A 19,058-nucleotide genomic window follows, 5' to 3' on the forward strand; every position below is an offset into this window, starting at 1 on the left:
GTTCCGTGGTCTAGTTGGTTATGGCATCTCGTTAACACCGAGAAGGTCCCCGGTTCGATCCCGGGCGGAACCACATTTTTGCTCTCAGCACCAAATGGTAGGTAAGTCGTGAGGGTTTCTTTTTGCCAGTGACCGACTGTGGATTATCATCTCCATGTTTATGGTAATTATCTTAGTCAGTATCTTTCGTCCCACATACTGAGGCAAGTCTTGTTCCATCGTTATGATGTTGGTATCTCATGACTCACGAGCCTGTGTCCTGACGTGGAACGTTCAACTACCTGAATGGCTGTTCCAAACTGCCTCTAGCACATATTTCAGCTTCACCTGACAAAGAAAACTCCTGCCTTGACCCCTGATTCAACTCCATGGACATAAATAAATACACGGCAATTTTGACGGCGACATCATGATTCAATGATTCACGCGACGTGCATTGCCTTAGATACCCTAGAGTTGCAGAGATTCCTCGCTTCGTAAGGCACACGTGCACGGACTGTTAGCGTGCTGTTAAGGAATTGAACTTATTACATGTGAATTGTGGCCTGGCATTATCATTGACCTATTAGCCACCACGAAGACGGAGTTTGCCGAGAAGCTGGACCTTTCACGAGCTAAACCTGATCCTGGAAAGTAAAAATACATCACTTGAAAGCTGCACGAGCCTATCTCCACAAAGTAATAAAAAAGGCATCTGTAATAATGAGAAGAATCAAAGAAAAAAAAAACGTACACTTCGCTCTGGATCACATTGAAACCAAGTAACAGTAGGCCAAGGTAGCCCGATAGACGACCGTCGGAAGTCTCTGCATTGGATGCAACGTATGCGATACCATTGCTGTAGCCATCAATGGCATTCTGTTGAGAAGTCCTACCATTACGCACCTGGAGAGCGAGCGTGGAGGGCGCATTCAGCTCCTCATCAACTACTAGTACCAGTTTCCACCATGTATCAAGCACTCGAAGTTTCACTTTCTCCTTCTAACTATCGAGGTCTACTGGGCTGCTGATGTCGGGCCGGCCAAACTGCTGAGGCCAAAACCGGTGAGCCATTCTCCACCACACTCCCCAATAGCAATCAATCAGAGCTGGAAGCACCCATCTCGTGTCATCCAACGCGTCAAAGACTATCAGACACAAATCCTCCAGCCTATAAAATCGCCCGCGTGATTCTGCAGCCCCCAACCGTACATGGTTCCCCGCTCTCCACATCGACCGACCATATAACTCCATGGGGAAATATTCGGAATGCGGCTCGGTTTGCCATTCTGGCTAAACCCGAAAGATAGTCGGGGGACAGGGTATTTAAGCCTCACCTCATTAGCTTCGAGGTGTATCTCGGCCTCTTATCGTTCCTTTGCTAAGGTGACATTGACTCGACGGTAACCCTGTCTTTGTTTTTTCGGCCCACCATGACACGATCCATTATCCATCCGGTTCCGGAGAGTCAGAAGACTGACCGTGAGTGGCTCCTTTTACGGGGAAGCTTATCAACTAACCCTGGTAGCAATCGTGGTGAATGGACCTTCGTTTGCGCTCAACGGAACCAACGTCTCGTACAGGTTCCACGTTGATAGCACTTCGGGAGATCTCGTCCAGGATCACTTTGGTGACCATGTGACGGAAGACCCCGTGGCAGAACCCACCGCCGTCCTCGGAGGATGGTCATTGCAAGATCATCTTAGACGCGAGTTTCCAGATCTCGGCCGAGGAGACTTCCGAACACCGGCTGTCCAGATCAAGCAGGCCAAGGGCTACACGGTATCTGATTTCAGATACAAGTCTCACAGCGTTGTCAACGGCAAGCCTGCCCTGGATGGCCTGCCCTGCACATTTGGTCAAGATGACGAGGTATCAACACTGGTGATCCGCCTCTGGGACAGCTGCAGTTCAGTTGCTGCAGATTTGTCGTACTCGATATTTCCCAAGCATGATGCCATTGTGCGAAGTGTCAAGATCACAAACCAGAGCGATGAGGAGGTAACCATTGAGAAGCTGGCAAGCATCAGCGTTGATCTATCTCATCGTGAATATGAAATGCTTCAGCTCAAGGGCGAGTGGTCACGAGAGTGCACAAGAACTCGGAGAAAGGTTGACTATGGATTGCAAGGGTATGTCAAGTATCACTTCGATATGCATCCCGTATACTGACGCGTATGAAGATTTGGCAGCAGGACTGGCTACTCATCACACTTCAACAACCCCTTCCTTTCTCTGGTATCGTCAGAGACAACAGAGTCGCACGGTGAGGCTTGGGGATTCTCTCATCTACACCGGCTCTTTCGAAGTCGAGGTTGAGAAGAGTCCTCAGGGCATAACACGCGCCTTGGTCGGAATGAACCCCTACCAACTCTCATGGCCCCTCAAGCCTGGAGACTCGCTGCAATCCCCAGAGTGCGTCTCAGTGTTCTCAAACGCGGGAATTGGCGGAATGTCGCGCAAGTTCCATCGTCTCTATCGCCAGCATCTCATCAAGAGCAAGTTTGCCAACGAGCCTCGACCAGCTCTTCTCAACAGCTGGGAGGGGCTGTACTTTAACTTCAACGAGGACACCATATACCGACTTGCGCAAGCATCTGCAGAGTTGGGCGTGAAGCTCTTCGTGTTGGACGACGGTTGGTTTGGAGACAAGTACCCTCGAGTCAACGACAAAGCTGGTCTGGGAGACTGGATCGTGAATCCCAAGAGATTTCCAAATGGTCTGAAGCCTCTGGCCGACAAGGTCAACGAGCTTCAGGCTGCAGGCTCCAAGGAAAATCTCAAGTTTGGCCTTTGGTTTGAGCCTGAGATGATCAGCCAAAAGTCTGCTCTTTACGAAGAACACCCCGATTGGGCCTTGCATGCTGGAAACTACCCTCGAACAGAGACTCGCAGCCAGCTTGTGTTGAATGTGGCTCTTCCTGAAGTCCAGGAATACATCATCAACTCTGTCGCCAATGTCCTTGACAGTGTCCCCATTAGCTACGTCAAGTGGGATAACAACCGGGCCATGCACGAGACTCCGACACCTGCCAATTACCATGCCTACATGCTCGGCATATATCGTGTCTTTGACACATTGACTTCTAGATTCCCTGACGTTCTCTGGGAAGGCTGCGGAGCCGGTGGCGGCAGATTCGACGCTGGTATCTTGCAATACTTCCCCCAAGTCTGGACGTCTGATAACACGGATGGTCTTGACCGGGTTCAAATCCAGTTTGGCACATCACTGGTTTACCCAGCATCGACAATGGGGGCACATATCTCCGCTGTGCCCAACGAAATTACAGGACGCACAACTCCGATCCGATTCAGAGCCCACGTCGCCATGATGGGAGGATCATTCGGTCTAGAGCTCGACCCTGATGCCATCCCCGCAGAAGAGAAGGCTCAAATTCCGGAACTGATTGCCCTTGCCGAAAAGATCAACCCCATCATCATCCGAGGAGACATGTGGAGATTGAACCTCCCAGAGACGTCCAACCATCCCGCTGCACTCTTCATCTCCGAGGATGGAAGTCAAGCTGTGCTGTTTGCGTTCCAGATTCGAGCCACGACTGTTCACAACTACTCCTTCATTCGCCTGCAGGGGCTTGATCCTTCTGCGAAGTATAGGCTCGATGGAGAGGGGACGTTCTCGGGAGCGACTTTGATGAATGGTGGCATTCAGTATCGGTTCAAGTCTGACTATGAGAGCAAGGTGGTTTTGATAGAGAGGGTATAGATGGAAGACTATTGGGTATATGCGTGGATTGGCTATTGATACAGTGGGTGTTAGCGAGATGGGGGGTTCATACGACTGACCGGAACGGAGAGTTATCATTTCTGGATCAACTGGAGACGCTACAGATGACTTTGGTATAGAATGTATACAGGCTCGATACACAATTTCCCTATTCAGTTCAGGATAGTGCAGATCATCCAAAAGATAAACCAGTATTCGGGTCGAACAGTTCACCAAGCAGCGCCGGATCTTCCCACGTCGAAGTTGCCGTGGGTGTGCTCATATCCAACAGGCCAAAGTCATCGCTCGATAGCCAACTCAAGGGATCTATTGACTCGTCTTCCTGCACAACCACCTCCTCTGCAGCCGTGTTTTCTTCTACCCGCTCCTGGTTGTGCGGTCGCGTAAACTGTACGTCAAGACCAGCGGATGGATCTGGGGTTGCCAAGAGTCCTTCAGAGTGTTTTAGCAGCTTGGGGAGGAAATGAGATCGCTGCCCTCGAACTGTGGTGAGCGCCTCTACAACGGCGCTTAATAAATCCCGAGGGCCTACTTCGAAGGAGGAATTGCTCCAGCCGGGAAACCGGGCGCTGTCAGCCAAACTGACGCCCACGTCGTATAGTTTTTGCTCCTATTTCGAACATCAGCTACACGTCCAAGAGAAAAGGACAGCCTTATTGGCTCTGCTTACCATTCCAATCCCATGACAGTTCTTTGACTTGGCCCCCACGGAACGCAGGGCTGGTATTATGATCTTTCCGGCATCAAACGGCAAACCAACAGGCAGCAAGAGTCCAAACTTGCATGCCGAAGAAGGCTTGTTACCAAAGGCCAGACGCCACATGGATATTCGAAGCCATTGCTGTGTGATGAGCGTATCGAACCGCTGACTCTCAATCACCGATTGGTTCGGCTGGACTGTACAGAGCTTGTTGTTGATACTGGGTACAAGTTGTAAGTCTTTGGGTTGGTGATCGTCATTGTCCGGGTGCCATTCATAGAGAGACCAGGGTAATGATTCAAAGAGGCGGATGTGGTTGAGGAAGTCATGCATCACGACAGGACATTCCGAGTCAATGACTCGAGGTTTTGTGATGGAGCTTCGTAGCATGACTGATCTCCGATGTTGGAGGGCGAATGTCCTGAGTATCGTTAACAAGGTGCTTGAAATGCGGATATGGAGGCATACCTTTCTGTCACAAATAGGAGCCAGAATAACCGTCGCCTCTTCTCCCGATCCGCCAGAGATAAGTCTTGATAACCGGCTTCGCGGGTGAGATCAAGTGACTGAGCGAGTGTGATGCTCTGGTTGAGATAGAACCAAGCATGTCGAATACTGTAGTGGTTTTCGTAGCAAGCAAATAAAAAGAATGAAGCCAAAATGGAGTCGAGGCTGGTATCGTCGATAACACTGACTTGTCGGAGTGCATTCTCAGCGATTGCGAGTAGCGATTCTCCAGTAAGGTGTGGCTCCGGTGGGATATTCTCCTCTAGTCCTCTCCCGTAGCCATCTTTCGCCTTATCTATGCCTAATTGCATTCGTGTTGCGGCGCAAAGAGCTAGGACCAATGCATATCGTGGTGGTGGTAGCTGGTCCAGTCGAGTCGCATCTGATAAAAGTTCGTCTCCATCAATGACGGGCATGATTGGAAACATGAGTTTGAGAAACAGCTGTATGTGAGCGACAAGAGACAGAGAAAACTGTCGACTTGATGTCAAAGAGTCCGATAACGGACCATCCAAGGAGTAAGCTCCTTTGTCGCTCACCTCAACCTGCATCACAGCTTCGGGACTCTGCGATGGAGTCGACAGCTGTGACTGCTCAACCTGTTGTCCATCGTCACTTGTCACAACTCCGAGCGATTCCGGAGAAACAATCCGAAAGGGGCTCTGCTCAAAAGCCAGCCCCTGTCTAAGCTGCGCCTGTCGCCGACCTTGGCCTTCCTTCGGCCCCCTCCGCCGAATATGATGTTGATACTGACAGCGCAAATCTCCGAGGCTGCAGTTCTTGCACGGTAAGCCGCGGTCGCATTTGACCTTGCGAAACCGACAGTTGTCGCATACTTGACGAGGTCTTCCAGTCATTTCTGCTGAATGTGAGGTGAGGAGTGAGGATGAATTGCGTGTCGAACCACGTCGGCCCGAGCAGGGATACTTTGGGTTACCCGGAAAAACCTGGTGATCCTGGCTTATCTGTTGGGTCTTGGCAAGCGAGCCCAACCTGGGTTAACCGCATGGGGAAATACTCGGGTTTTGTCATGTACCCCGGATTGGACCACTCCCCATGGGGAAGACGAGTCAAGAGAATGATCAACAGTTCTTCATGTCGGCAGTTGTTATATAAAGCGGTGTTTTCTGTGATTGGGAGATGGCTCATTAAGCTTTATACTCAGTTTTAATCTTGTTTCTTGACATTGATCATCATCACCCATCGTCATTTTTCAACCATGTCGAAAGAAATATCGACTACCATCCACGGGGAAACCCTCGATGTGGAACGCATCGTAGAGAAATCTGTTGGCCAAGAGATCAGAGAGCAGGCCAGAGGAGGTGCCGAGGCGGAACATAACCTCCCGCCCCTTGAGGCCATCCGCAAGTACCCATGGACTCTCTTCTGGTGTCTGGTCGTCTCCATGTGTGTCGTCATGGAAGGTTACGATACCAATCTTCTAAATAATTTTTACGCTTATCCGACGTTTGCGAAAAAGTACGGTCATTGGAATGAGGGGACAAATAATTACCAGCTGGATGCAGCTTGGCAGGCTAGTCTTGTCAATGCTGCTCCAGTTGGTGCCTTCTTTGGTACTCTCTTGAACGGTGTTCTCGTTCCTCGGTTCGGTCACATCAAGGTGCTCATTGGCGCTTTGCTGTCTCTCAGCGCCTTCATCTTCATTGTCTTCTTCTCGCCCAACATAAACGTCCTGCTGGTCGGTGAAATCCTCTGCGGTTTGCCTTGGGGAATCTTTACCACGACTGCCCCGGCTTATGCCTCCGAGGTGCTGCCCATGTCTCTGAGAGTCTACATGACCAGTTGGGCCAACATGTGCTTCATCATTGGTCACCTCATCTCAGCTGGTGTCTTGGCTGGTCTCGTCAACAACACGACGCAGTGGGCGTACAGAATCCCTTTCGCTCTTCAGTGGTTCTGGCCCTGTGTTTTGATCCCCGTCATTTTCTTCGCCCCAGACACGCCTTGGCATCTCGTCCGCGTTGGACGTCACGAAGATGCTCTCAAGTCCCTTGCTCGACTCCGACCCAAGGCCACAGAGACGGAGCTCCGTGATGCCCTGGGTCTGATCATCTACACCAACGATCTTGAGCACCAACTCTCCGTCGGAACTTCATACTGGGACTGCTTCAAGGGTTTCGAGCTTCGACGAACAGAGATTGCTTGCATGGTGTTTGCCGGTCAGATCTTTACTGGTCTCAACTTTGCCTACAACTCGACCTACTTCTTCCAGCAGATTGGTCTCGACCCAACCACGACCTACCATCTCAACGTCGGCGGCACTGGCATGGGTTTATTCGCGACTCTCATGTGCTGGATCTTTGTCATGCCCTATGTCGGAAGACGCACTGCCTATCTCTGGGTATTTTCGTCATGACCATCCTCCTCATGTTGATTGGTGGCCTCAACAAAAAGACGGAGAATGACAGCGTTGCCATGGCCCAGGCTGTGCTGGCTCTCATCTGGACATTCGTATTCCAACTGTCCTCTGGACAACTTGGCTGGGCCATTCCCGCCGAAATTGGATCCACGAGACTTAGGCAAAAGACGATCTGCCTTGCTCGCAACGCCTACGCCATCGCCAACATTGTCTCCGGAGTCTTGCAGCCATACTTTATGAACCCTACCGAGTGGAACCTCAAGGGATATACCGGTTTCGTCTGGGGCGGGACTTCATTCTTCATGTTCATTTGGACTTACTTCCGCCTGCCTGAGACCAAAGACCGTACCTTTGAGGAGCTGGATCTGCTGTTTGCCAAGGGTGTGCCGGCTCGAAAGTTCAGCACCTACAACATTGAGACCTTCTGTGATACTGAGACTAGAACTGAGAAAATGCAGTCTCATGCCTCCATGGCGTAGGCGATGGCGTCGAAGTTGAAGTGTCTGAAGACGCAGTCGGGAGAGCATTCTCTGGTTCCCCTCTCTCAGGTGATTGTGTTGGGTTGGATAGTTAGGTAGCGTAGTCACTTACATGAGCACTCGTTAAATCTCAGTATGGATCAAAGGGCTATTCGTCTATATCCTATGTAGAACTATTTGCGCCCCAACGCGCCACCGGACTCCCTATCCCAATGTCAGCAACTCAACCTCAGGCTTCGCGCCACTGAAAGCACAATAGCCAATCTTCCCAGACCCAATCCTCTCCGAAATCCCATCTTTATCCCTCCTCAGCAGCAACACGTTGCATACATCAAATAGGCTCACACCCCCAAATCTGCCCTCATCCCACCAAGGGTCTCCATTCTCGTTTGCCTTGTCGTCGCTCGGAGTTGCATCCTCATTTGGCATCGGAGGGACTTTTCTATTAGGAGACCACTCCTCTCTGAGAATCATTTCTTGCATCATCTGAGGATCTCCGCCCCAATACAAGTCCCAGCCAATTGGCGGTGGCGCGATGTGAGGTAAATTGTCACGAGAAATGGCGACAATAAAGTAACCCTCTGGACTATGTTGCTCTAAACTCTGCGTAAAATCCAAGTCTAATCCTTGGTGAAGAACGTTGAGACTCAGAAGTCCGGCACGGTATCCCTGATGGTAGACGACATGCTGCCATGGCCGTCGCTCGTTCGCCGAGCGGTCCTCATCGTTGAGGCCGATCTGAAGGAAGTTGTCACTGATGGGGGTTTGAACGGGCCCCAAGTCTCTCATGTCGCAGAACCGTGCAGGCACTATGCGAGCCTCGAGATGCAGCTTACCATCCTTAGACGGAAGGTCAATGATAGGCTGACCAGGGAGAGAGATTGGATAGTTCAACCTGACTCCGGGATATGCCTCATGAACGAAAATATGCTGATTTCGAACTTCGTCCTTCTCAAAAACCCAGCCTCGCTCTTGATAATCGAGATGGAAATAGTCGCTAGGGTGAGGCTCTCGCAAGATGGTCCCAACTTGACGCAATCGACGAGCGAATTCCTCAATCTCCTCTTCAGTTCTCTCCTCGAAGGTAAACTTCTCCATGGACTCTTCAAAAGTTGACTCATACAGCCATCGCACCATGGAAGCTGGTGGAAATCCAATAGCGTTGTGCCAGCCTCTGCCGCGGTATGAGACGTGCCCTTGCCAGGCAGCCCAGGTCCAACTAGGGAACAAGGGAGTACCATCTTTCGATACGCGTCTTTTGAGTGGCTCTTTGGGCTGCCACAGGAGAGATTGGGTGAATGCAAACTCTGGCAAGCCGTACCAAAACCTGGTGTTGGTTCCTCGCCGGATCAGGTCGGCGATACCTACAAATGCGTTGACGGCATCTGACTGCCACGTCATGTTACGCGTCGTGTAAACATTAACGCTCTGGATGTACGTGTCCCAGAGAGTAAAGCCATCAATCATAGGCGCATCTAGGGACTCATCGCTCGGGATAATCGTGTGCTTGTACAGAACCGCCTCCGTAACGGAAGCTTGAGCTGGCGTAAGCTCTTCTCCCACCATGATTGTGATACCGTCATCTGTCTCGAAAGCTTTGTTGGTATGCCTCAACTGCGTACGATCACACCATACGCGAATCCAGATATCCTGAAGTCGAGGGACCTTGGAGCTTAGCTGAGATGCGTTATTCAGCGGCGTAGGCTTGTAATTAGGGTCTGGGACTGCGATCGTGTCTTCAAATGCAGCTCCATGTGGGCATACAAAGCACATTTGAGACGCTGTAAAGAAGATGGCCTTTCGAGAAAGAGCCCTTTCCTGGAATGTCCATGCTCTTGAGTTCCAGAGGCCATCTTCAATCTCCGAATGTCGTAGTCGGCCATCATACAACGCGACTCCGAGTGGCATTCCCTGGATCTTCTCCAAAATCTGAGCCCGAGAGCGAGGCACGCCGACTCCCGGAAGTCCGTCTGTGGGGTTGGAGTTTGTTGAAGCCATGATTGTAAATGATGCATTTCCGTAGATAGTTCCCATCTTGGATATGATTTGAGCTTTGTCTTGATCGTCGTCTTGGGTGATGCAGAGGGCGTCGATCCAGATGTACCGGAGGCCAACCTTTCGCGTTACCCTCATTGCGTCCAAAATGGTTTGTGGTAGGTTGGATGTAGCATCCATTAAGCCGCCTGGAGTTTCTAAGCCCACCTTGGTGTCTGTTGTGTATTGTGTTTGACTTCCCTTTCCCCACACGTACGAGAGACAAGCGTATTCGCAGGGCATTTCCACTTCTCGGATACAGTTGTCGGCCGTGTCGACAAGTCTCAGACTTCCCATCAAGGGAGAGATGAGCTTTTCTTGATCCTCCCCTTTCATGCCGTGAGCCTCGTCACAAGTGTGTAGCCAATTCTTCAGTCGCGCCAAATCGGCAACATCCTGCTCAACGACAAGCCCCTGGAGTGGCCGTGGCGGGTCACCCTGCTCAGTCATTCTGTGCAAGATGAACCTAGGGTTTTTCCTTCGAGTTTCATCAAGAATCTCAACCTCTAGACGGAGCGCATATGACGGACCGTCGTCGAGTACATTAAGGTGGAAGCTCATCGACTCGAGCTCTTCTTCAGGCACACCCTCCAACAGCTTGTCCTCGGTGATTTTTCGACGCATCAGCCGACAGAAAGCACATGATGCTTCCTCCTTTAGAACCTTTGACAGTCCGAGTAACAATATGCTGGTTCGTCCTGGCTGTTGGTTTCCAGGGAGACCGCGCTTTGATAGCAAGACCTTGAAATCGATGTGTCGACACATGTCGCAAAGATAATTTTGGTCGTCCTCTGGAAAGACTGGGGGGTCAGGGATGAACCACTCTTCATTGATGCCCTCTGCATCAGAAAATAGGCCCCAGCGTCGGACATATTGATGATGTTTGTAATTGTTGAACTGAGCCACGTCGGAGGTGTTGGGCTCGGTCTCTGACTTGTTTTCTTCCTCATTTTGATGGATCCAAATGCTGATCTGGCCCAGCTGCTCATCTGCCATGCCATCAACATCCCTCTTGTCACTGTTGATGGTATCATCCAGCTGATCCAAATTTCTCTTGCCGTGGTTCCGTCGGATTTCCCCCCAGTCGCGTATCATCGCCTCCACTTCGGCGCTGTGACAGGAATGGCCACCATCACGGTCCTTGAAAGCCTTCTCAAAAACTGTGATGGTTTGATGATTGTTGATGTTCTTGGTGACCAGGTTTCGGATTGGTGGCGCCATGTTGACGCATGCGGATGAGTACTAGAGGCCTCTAGCTTCGTTCTGTGGCTTGAGAAGTTAAGGAGGGCACAGGAGTCACAAAGACGGCGGGTATACCATGCACAACGTATTGGGCGTTTGTCTCTCCCCGACTCGCAAGATGAAGGAAAGTAGCCTGAATGAAATAAATGCCTCAACTTTAGAAGCCCCGCTTCGAGTGTTTTACTAGCTATCCCTGTCATCATTACTCGTTTGACGTCGGTGAGATGTAAATGGGGGCCGTAAGCAACGCAGACGCTAAGGAAATGGGCAACAGAACTATTATTCACTGGCTCCCGATTGTGATAGAACAAACTGAACAGGAGGAAAACCGTTCGTGCACGTCATAATATGATATCAGTCTAGGCCTTTTCAGCAACCTCAGCCTCATCACCACCCATCACACCATCACCATCCTGATTCTTCCTGTTCCTGATAGCTTCAACTTCCTTGTGAAGACGCGATTCACCCTTTCGAGTCTGCCAGGGGCGAGGGCCATCCTTACTAAACATGATCTCGATTTCTTCAATAGTCTTGCCGCAGGTTTCGGGGTAGAGGAGGAAGAACCACCCGGCGGCACCCACGCAAAGGACACCAAAGACGATGAAGATGCGCCACTTGATGTTGATGAATGCCGGTGGGAGGAACATGTTTAAGGCGAAGTTGAACAGCCAGTTACCCAGAGCAGCGATACCCATGCCGGTTGCTCGGGTTCCCAGTGACCAGACTTCGGCAGCGTAGATCCAGCACACGGGTGCAAGAGTAAGGGCGTAAACAACAATGAGGAAATAGGAGAACACAATGACAGCGTTGGCCGGGGAGCCTGAGCTGACCCTGAAGATGATGTTGTGATTCGGAGGGTCGCCGACACCTTCTGGGACAGAGATGTAGTGTGTGGCCATGGTACCTCCAACAACAAAGTGACAGAGGCCCATTCCCAGGGCTCCGTAAATAAGCAGTGTGCGACGGCCGAAATTGTCGACGAAAGGCGTAATCAAGCCGGTAAAGACGATGAAGATGGCGTATTGGATTCCAGACGTGATCATAGCGACGTTTCCGGTCAAACCTGCCATCTGAGCGATATACGTAAGATAGTCTATGACATGTGTCAGTAAGTCCATGATGTTTTCAAGTTAATATGATCATCCCAGGCACTGTGTAGCCGTGAAGCCGATCGTGGTCCGGATAAAGATGGTGGGGCCGGAAGGGGCCGCTCCGTCCCGAGCCCGGAAGCGGGGCCATCAACTCAGACCAAGGCACTGTGAATCCTTCCTTCAACAAGGAGACTAAGGAAAGGCCTGTGAACTTACAAACGATCGTATTTGCACCCGCGAGCTGCTGCCATGCCTGAACGGAAAACCCAGCGAGAGTTCGCTTCCACATGCCCCGGAGGACGAACTTGCGCCAGCCCGGAGCAGCTTCTCGTTCAGCTTGCATCGTGGTGACAATCTCTTCCCACTCGGCGATAACAAGAGGATCATTGGTGTTTCCTTTGGCGTGGATCCGAGCTAGGGTGTTAACAGCCTCCTTCTCTTGGCCAACCTTGGCAAGCCAGCGAGGTGAGCGGGGAAGAAACGGGAGACCCGCCATGAGGAACACGGCGGGGATGAACTGCATTGCCCAGGCGGCACGGAATGAGGCGGGGCCTTCGATGAAGGTGCATCCATAGCCAAGAAAGTACATGATCAAGATGCCAAACTCGACGGCCAGCTGTTGGATGATAATGATGGAACCACGACTCTCCGCTTTGGCAATCTCGGCAAGATACACGGGGACTTGGGACGAAGTGATGCCGACGGTGAACCCATTGAGCACACGACCAGCAATGAGCATACCGCTGCTGTTTGTGGCGACTTGGACGGCGGTACCAACAAGCCAGAAGAAGGTTGCAAAGAAGATGGAATCACGACGACCGAGTTTATCAGAGATGACACCGCAGAGGGCAGAACCGACGACGGAACCGGCCGACATGCCCGAGCCTATAGCTCCTTGAAGGGCACCGGCCGGGTTATGGAAGTATTCGATGTATTGCTTGCTCACGACGATTGCAGAGATGGACGAGATATCAAAGCCGAAGCTGAGCATGACGCATTAGTAGCAGCGACAGCAGTCCAGCGCCAACGGGCTGACATACAGCATACCGCCACACGTGGCGATAATGGCAATGAAGTGGACATTGTAGATTTTAGGAAAAGACGCAAAATAGTCTTTGGTCATAGCGATGATTTGTAGCTGATTGATCTTGGCATACGAGCACAGGGTCCAAGACGATGCCCAGACACGACGCAGTCGAGATGACTTTGTCTTATACAAGACCATGTCCCTTGTGCGGAGAAGCTCAAAGCTACCCCGCGTAGGTTCCGTGTTTACAAAGGTCCCTCGCAGAGTCCACGTTCTGATCTCCCGGAGGAGCATCCACTCAAAAGCTGGGGAAGATCTGGGGTTGTGTTTGGGTGTGGCCGCTCTATAGCCGCTCCAACCAGGACCTGGTTCTGTCGACATGTTTTACGTTGCAGGATCGTCTCTACTGCTACACAAAATGCGTGACAATTGGTGGGACATTCTCCAATGTTACATCTACTCGGGCCTTTTCATGGGATGGCGTGAGGAGGCATCCACGATTTGACTGGGGTGGCCAATGGGCAGTTGGACCGTCGTTCCTATGGTTTCCTCGTGACTATAAAATCAGTGGGAACGTGCTTTGCATGGTGAACGTGTTCTTGTAAGAGGATGATGATACCGTAGGATCTGTAGGGAACTCTTCTACCTTTCACGGCAGCGATTGGGTCGCATGAAATAGCTGAGGTCACGAGTTCTGATTGATCAGTGTACCTCTTCAGAGGTTGCAACCATGCCAATAGCCTCTTCTACAGTGCATACCGGCTATACTGAGGATATGATGAGGTGAGGAAAACCTGTGACCTTGCCGGAGAAGATGTGTAAAGCTTCTGGAAGCCTTCTATTGTGAGGATGTGGCCTCCTGCAAGGACACCCTAGGTACTGCCCTGGTAAAGTCTCTAAAGGCACATTTATAATCGCATATTAGTACAGGTGCAAGGAAGAAAAGGCTTCCCTAGCTCTAGCTAGACTTTTGACAGGCCTGATTGTGTTGCCCCTTTTTTCATTACCTATATACGGATCTACCTCCGCAATCTTCAAGAAATAAGAGCAAGAACATGGCGCGGATCGCATGAAAGTTCTTTATTGGCAGCCTCACTAAACGAGGTTATAACTCACAATTCCAGAGAACACGGTGTGCAATGTATGGCGGCATCATAGCCCAGACATAAAACACAGTAAATGATTGAGCTCGAGTTAAAATAATCTCAACTACCCAAACGGCCAGTTCCACGATACCTACATTTGGTTCAAAGTCTCGAAGGGCAGTGTGCATTGTTTTAACTCGTATCGGTGTGCAGATAAGGCTTGTGTCTCTCGATTGTTGGCTCTACTCTTTCATGACCCCATGAAATCCTAAAGCATAGTATGCCGTCGGCCGGCGAGCTTGGCGCGAACTTGAATATTGGCTCACAGTGCTTCCCTTCCTTCGACCTCAGGTAGTGGTAAACAGATCAACGCTTGATAGTCGTGCGTGACACATCCGAGACATCCCGGTCCCTCCACTTCCAGACCTGTAGTGGACAAATGTATACCTGCAGGGCAATATGCGGTGTTGGAGGTCAAGAGTAGTACAATGTTAGTCGCCCACATATGTCAATGAACGTGATCTTTATTATCATGGCCGATGACTGCTTCGAGAATCGCCACCAAGCTCACAAAAAAATTTTAATCGTTCCGCACTCAAGAAATCCCGAGACTCGTCAGTTTGAGGCCGGGTGGATTGCAGTGAAGTGTCTGCTGTAGGCTTACTATCACCATCCAGGTCTGACGTCATGAGGCGCTGAAATGTCTTAGAATACTTGTTCACGTGGCATATTGTGACACCAGACTCTTTGAGAGCAACAACCATTTCTTCAAATACAAAGTGTGCGGAGCGACAAAATGGACCATTGCCAAGGTGACGATGACTACGTCCTGGGTCGAGATATCTCCGACTCAGTCAGGCACGGCTACTCATCTTGACCGAAACAATACCGGAAGAAACTAACAATACACAGGCTTGATGCCCAACACCTGTTGTGGAAGCTTCACAATAGATACACGCTGCATCCTGCGATTTCCAAGTCTGACCACATGAAAATAGCCGAAGTCGGGACTGGCACAGGGTACGTACACCTGAAGGCTACGGAATCACCGATTAAGAGGACGACTTAGTATCTGGCTATTTGACTTAGCACAAGACCTCCCTAACACCGTCTGTCTCCACGGATACGACATCTCTCCCCGCCAATTTCCCTCTAAGAAGCTATGGACTTCCAACATCAAGCTCAGCCTGATGGATTCTCTCCGTGACCCACCCGAAGCCCTCCATGGGAAGTACGATGTCGTGCATCTGCGCATGTGGGCAAGTAACCTTAGAACGAGGGATGTGAAGCTTCTGATTCGCAGCGCCTCCAAGTTGCTCAGTAAGTTTGAAACAGCAACTTGACCATGATTCAGGGGGAAAGGCTAATCAATGCAATCTTTAGAAGCTGGGGGATATCTCCAGTGGGAGGAGGCAAATCTCCTGAATCAAGATGTGCGAAGTTTGGCAGGGAAGGACTTTGAGGCCCAAGTCAACAAGCTTTTCGTATCCGCAGGCCTTGACTACAGGTACTTTCCCCTCGGTGGCATTCGGCTGAAATACTGGCTACTGACCTTCAACATAGCTGGGTCACTCATCTTTCCTCTTCTCTATCGTCTAGTGGCATGAACATTGTCGAGCACAAAGAGCGCCCTTTCGCACCCGGGCTGATTCAGATTGGTACTAATACATACCTGATGGCTCTGAAGGAGATTCTGACCGGTATCAAGAGGACTGGCTCTTGCACAGACCACACTCTGCTGCAGACTTGCGAGAAGGGGCTGGACAAACTTATCACCTCGCGGACTGACGGTTTGGTGTACAACTGGGCCCCGGTTTCGCTGCTGGCACAGAAACCTTATGCTGCTCGAATATGACTTGTTAGATGTGGGAAACTAGGACTAAGACTCTGTTCGGACAGCGAGTCCATAGAATCGTGTGAGAAACTGGAAACCATCGCACCTTTTACAGTGTACAAAAAGTAGGGGCGCATAATTAGATAGTGGACGATTACCATGCTCCAGCTTAGTCAAGGATGCATTTCGTTTCACTACGATGTACGTTATGGTACCTTATGTTTACATCATCTCATCTGGCGGGGAAGAGCCAAGTTGGAAGGCAGAGAAAGTAAGAGATGACAGCATTGCGTGGCGATGGCAGGCATCCGCAAGCCGTCTTACTACTCCAGGGTTGATATTAATAGAAAGGTCTATAGTATAATTTATCTATCCCAGGAGGTCTCCGAGAAGCTTCTGCACGAGGGCTGTGACAGACTGAACAACGGGGTACTGGGGGAAACGAGGGTTGTACACCTAATACCTTGTTAGTATGATAGAATCGAAAAGGATCGAGGCACTTACGGATTGGCAGACGCCGTTGAACTGCCCTCTGGAAGCTGTGAGCAGAGAAAGCTCGTCACCGGGAACGCCAAGCTTGACCAACTCGCCTGACTGAGAGACCTTGTTCCAACCAGGTCCAGCAGCGGGGTTCTTGATCCAGGCAACAAACCACTTGTGGATAGAATCAGCCAAAGCCTGCTGAGCGTCGGTGACGCCCTGGAGGGAATCGAAGCACTCGTTTCCGCCATGGAAGAAGGGGACTTCGGTTCCATGAGTAGGCGCAGTGTTAGGAGGACCGACGACGTTGTCGTAAGCACCAAAGAAACGGTAGACCCAGGTGTCCTGTCGCTTGCTTCGAACATCGAGGAAGTAGTCGACAGGGCAGTTGAAGCGAGCATCGCCGTACTGAGCACCGCTGCGAAGGGACTCGCTCGCGTAATCCGAGGCCTTGTATGCGTTTATGAGCAAATTGTCGGGAATATGAGCGCTGTCAGCGTCAAAGGTGTTGATCCAAGAGCTAAAGTTGCCGTTCTCAGCGCCGTAAACAAGGCTGAAGATGGTTCCCTCTCCGTTGGAAGTGCCAGTTAGCAGGGGAACTTGTGAAGGATAGCGTCCAGCCGAGAAGCGTCTGGCATAGTTGGAGTGTCGGGTGATATCGTCAATAACGGGAGTGAACCACGTGTTGAAGGTCGAGTTGAAGTTGGCAGTCTGGAAGTCGTAGACGTCGACGTCACGAAGGCACTCGAGTTGGCCATCGCCCTTGGGGCAACCGACCTCCTCGGCAACAGCATCGAGGGCCTGGTTGACGGGAGCATAAGCAGGTCCCGAGACGGCATTAGCGCTCATCTCGACAGCACCCTTGAGGAAGGTGTTGGGATGGTTCCAGAGGTAGTGGTCGACTTGGACGGCGCCGGAGGAATGACCACCAAAGACGATGTGGTCGGGGTTACCACCGAAGGCTTTGTGATGTTAGTCAAAGTACTCATCCAGACGAGCGTATTGCCTTACCGCGAATGTTCTTGCGAATCCAGTCCAAGGCCTTTTCCACATCCAAGATGCTAAAGTTCTGCGACTCATCGGGGTTGCTCTTCTTCAGCTCTGCAGAGTTAGGCGAGGCGAAGATGCTCTCACGGGTGTTGAAGTTGACATAGACGACGCCATTGCGAGCAAAGTTGGTGCCTTGGATCTGGGGGTTGCTGTTGGAGCCAGTGACCATGGCACCGCCATACATGTACACAAAGACCTGTGGAATCGATCAGCCTAGAAACGACATGTTGTCTGCAGTTGGCACTTACGGGCAGGTTCTTGCCCTTGGAGGGTGCCCAGATGTTAAGGTTCAGGCAGTCCTCATCCTGTTGGGTGAAGTGGTCGTTGGAGATGGCCTGGGGGCATGTCGGACCGTACGAGAGAGCCTTGAAAGTGGACTTGGAGTTGGGGAGATCCTGAGGCGCACGCCATCTAATCAATCGTCAGCATGATGGACAGGTGAGAGTGGCGTCGAGTATCAGGATACTCTAGACTTACCGGTTGTCTCCACCAGTGGTCGCAGCGAAGGGAATGCCCAGGAAGACCGAGTTACAATGCTCGTCTTGGAACCCCTTAATCGTGCCCTGCGGAATAACAGCGCTGGGCACCTGCGGGCGACTAGGAGGACAAGCAGCGGCCGCTGTTCCAGAAATGAAGCATGAGGCAGCCAGAGCTAGACCTGTAGCGGTCGTGATCACATTGACGAGTCCCATCATGATGCACTGGTCGCTGATGGCTGAAACCTGAGATGCAGAAAGGGACAAGATCGACTCCTCCTTCACATGGAATATTTTTTTCAGCAGCAAGCAGGCTCAGACTTTTTAATAATGGAAACTCCCCAGATGAAAGGGCAATATCCCCGAGGAGCGGGCGGTGCAGGAGCCTCTAACTGGATGCAGAGACGTCGAGGGTTCCAGAAAGTGGAGAGAACCATGAGCGGCCGGGATGTTCCTCGGCAGAGCTAAAGGGCAATGCTACCCGCCTAGCTGCACGGAATGCTCAGCTCAGTGTAATCATGGTACGCTTTGACGTCTGGTAGTCGGAGATAATCGACAAGTTGAGGCATGGGTCATGACTCTGCCAGGTAAAGATCCCAGCCACTCTAGTGCGATAGCTTCCTGAATAGGCAGTGTCAAGAGCCCCTGCGTCGCTAGCTTGAATGGCAAGACTTCGGGAAGACGTCGGAACGGCCGGATGAGCTGAAAGATCACCCTGACGGTTTGTGTGTGAAGATTCCATTCCATGGATTGTTCGATGGTTGCTTACGGCCGGGGATACTTCCTGGCTCCGGTGCCTTGACTCTTCGCTGAGCTATCAAGTCCCTGCTCTCGAGAGGTGCTGAACGAAATCTTGGTCATCAAAGCGCCAGATGTTATGCCCAAGGCGAGGGATTTTCCTCAAGATACCATTCTATTTCGCCATCAAGTACCTCTACCCCGAGTCATT

The 19,058-nt window shown here is 51.1% G+C and overlaps 8 protein-coding genes across 8 annotated transcripts; 4 read left to right on the forward strand and 4 right to left on the reverse strand.

The window, feature by feature from the left end:
* Positions 1–1,412: 1,412 nt before the first annotated feature.
* On the forward strand, positions 1,413–3,703 carry MRS44_015159 (uncharacterized protein; the record flags this gene model as incomplete). Its single annotated transcript, XM_065619092.1, has 3 exons — positions 1,413–1,461; positions 1,508–2,111; positions 2,230–3,703. The coding sequence occupies 3 exons, from the start codon at positions 1,413–1,415 to the stop codon at positions 3,701–3,703; spliced, it is 2,127 nt and encodes a 708-aa protein (XP_065475164.1).
* Positions 3,704–3,896: 193 nt separating this feature from the next.
* MRS44_015160 (uncharacterized protein) lies at positions 3,897–5,347 on the reverse strand (the record flags this gene model as incomplete). Its single annotated transcript, XM_046271581.2, has 3 exons — positions 3,897–4,334; positions 4,395–4,845; positions 4,893–5,347. The coding sequence occupies 3 exons, from the start codon at positions 5,345–5,347 to the stop codon at positions 3,897–3,899; spliced, it is 1,344 nt and encodes a 447-aa protein (XP_046126102.2).
* Positions 5,348–6,150: 803 nt separating this feature from the next.
* MRS44_015161 (uncharacterized protein) lies at positions 6,151–7,308 on the forward strand (the record flags this gene model as incomplete). The annotated part of the gene is made up of 1 exon (XM_046277570.2): positions 6,151–7,308. The coding sequence occupies one exon, from the start codon at positions 6,151–6,153 to the stop codon at positions 7,306–7,308; it is 1,158 nt and encodes a 385-aa protein (XP_046126103.2).
* Positions 7,309–7,319: 11 nt separating this feature from the next.
* MRS44_015162 (uncharacterized protein) lies at positions 7,320–7,790 on the forward strand (the record flags this gene model as incomplete). The annotated part of the gene is made up of 1 exon (XM_065619093.1): positions 7,320–7,790. One exon carries the CDS (start codon positions 7,320–7,322, stop codon positions 7,788–7,790), a length of 471 nt encoding a protein of 156 aa, XP_065475165.1.
* Positions 7,791–7,994: 204 nt separating this feature from the next.
* MRS44_015163 (uncharacterized protein) lies at positions 7,995–11,045 on the reverse strand (the record flags this gene model as incomplete). Its single annotated transcript, XM_046273090.1, has 1 exon — positions 7,995–11,045. The coding sequence occupies one exon, from the start codon at positions 11,043–11,045 to the stop codon at positions 7,995–7,997; it is 3,051 nt and encodes a 1,016-aa protein (XP_046126104.1).
* Positions 11,046–11,425: 380 nt separating this feature from the next.
* On the reverse strand, positions 11,426–13,565 carry MRS44_015164 (uncharacterized protein; the record flags this gene model as incomplete). The annotated part of the gene is made up of 3 exons (XM_046272338.2): positions 11,426–12,159; positions 12,374–13,140; positions 13,198–13,565. The coding sequence occupies 3 exons, from the start codon at positions 13,563–13,565 to the stop codon at positions 11,426–11,428; spliced, it is 1,869 nt and encodes a 622-aa protein (XP_046126105.2).
* A 1,692-nt stretch (positions 13,566–15,257) lies between these two features.
* Positions 15,258–16,124, forward strand: MRS44_015165 (uncharacterized protein; the record flags this gene model as incomplete). Its single annotated transcript, XM_065619094.1, has 4 exons — positions 15,258–15,289; positions 15,339–15,589; positions 15,653–15,776; positions 15,833–16,124. The coding sequence occupies 4 exons, from the start codon at positions 15,258–15,260 to the stop codon at positions 16,122–16,124; spliced, it is 699 nt and encodes a 232-aa protein (XP_065475166.1).
* A 348-nt stretch (positions 16,125–16,472) lies between these two features.
* Positions 16,473–18,325, reverse strand: MRS44_015166 (uncharacterized protein; the record flags this gene model as incomplete). The annotated part of the gene is made up of 5 exons (XM_046267797.2): positions 16,473–16,559; positions 16,608–17,545; positions 17,595–17,829; positions 17,882–18,044; positions 18,111–18,325. The coding sequence occupies 5 exons, from the start codon at positions 18,323–18,325 to the stop codon at positions 16,473–16,475; spliced, it is 1,638 nt and encodes a 545-aa protein (XP_046126107.2).
* Positions 18,326–19,058: the final 733 nt, after the last annotated feature.

This window comes from Fusarium solani (assembly GCF_023522795.1).
Source record: "Fusarium solani strain SB1 chromosome Unknown bctg00000011, whole genome shotgun sequence".
NCBI classification, from domain to species: Eukaryota; Fungi; Ascomycota; class Sordariomycetes; order Hypocreales; family Nectriaceae; genus Fusarium; species Fusarium solani.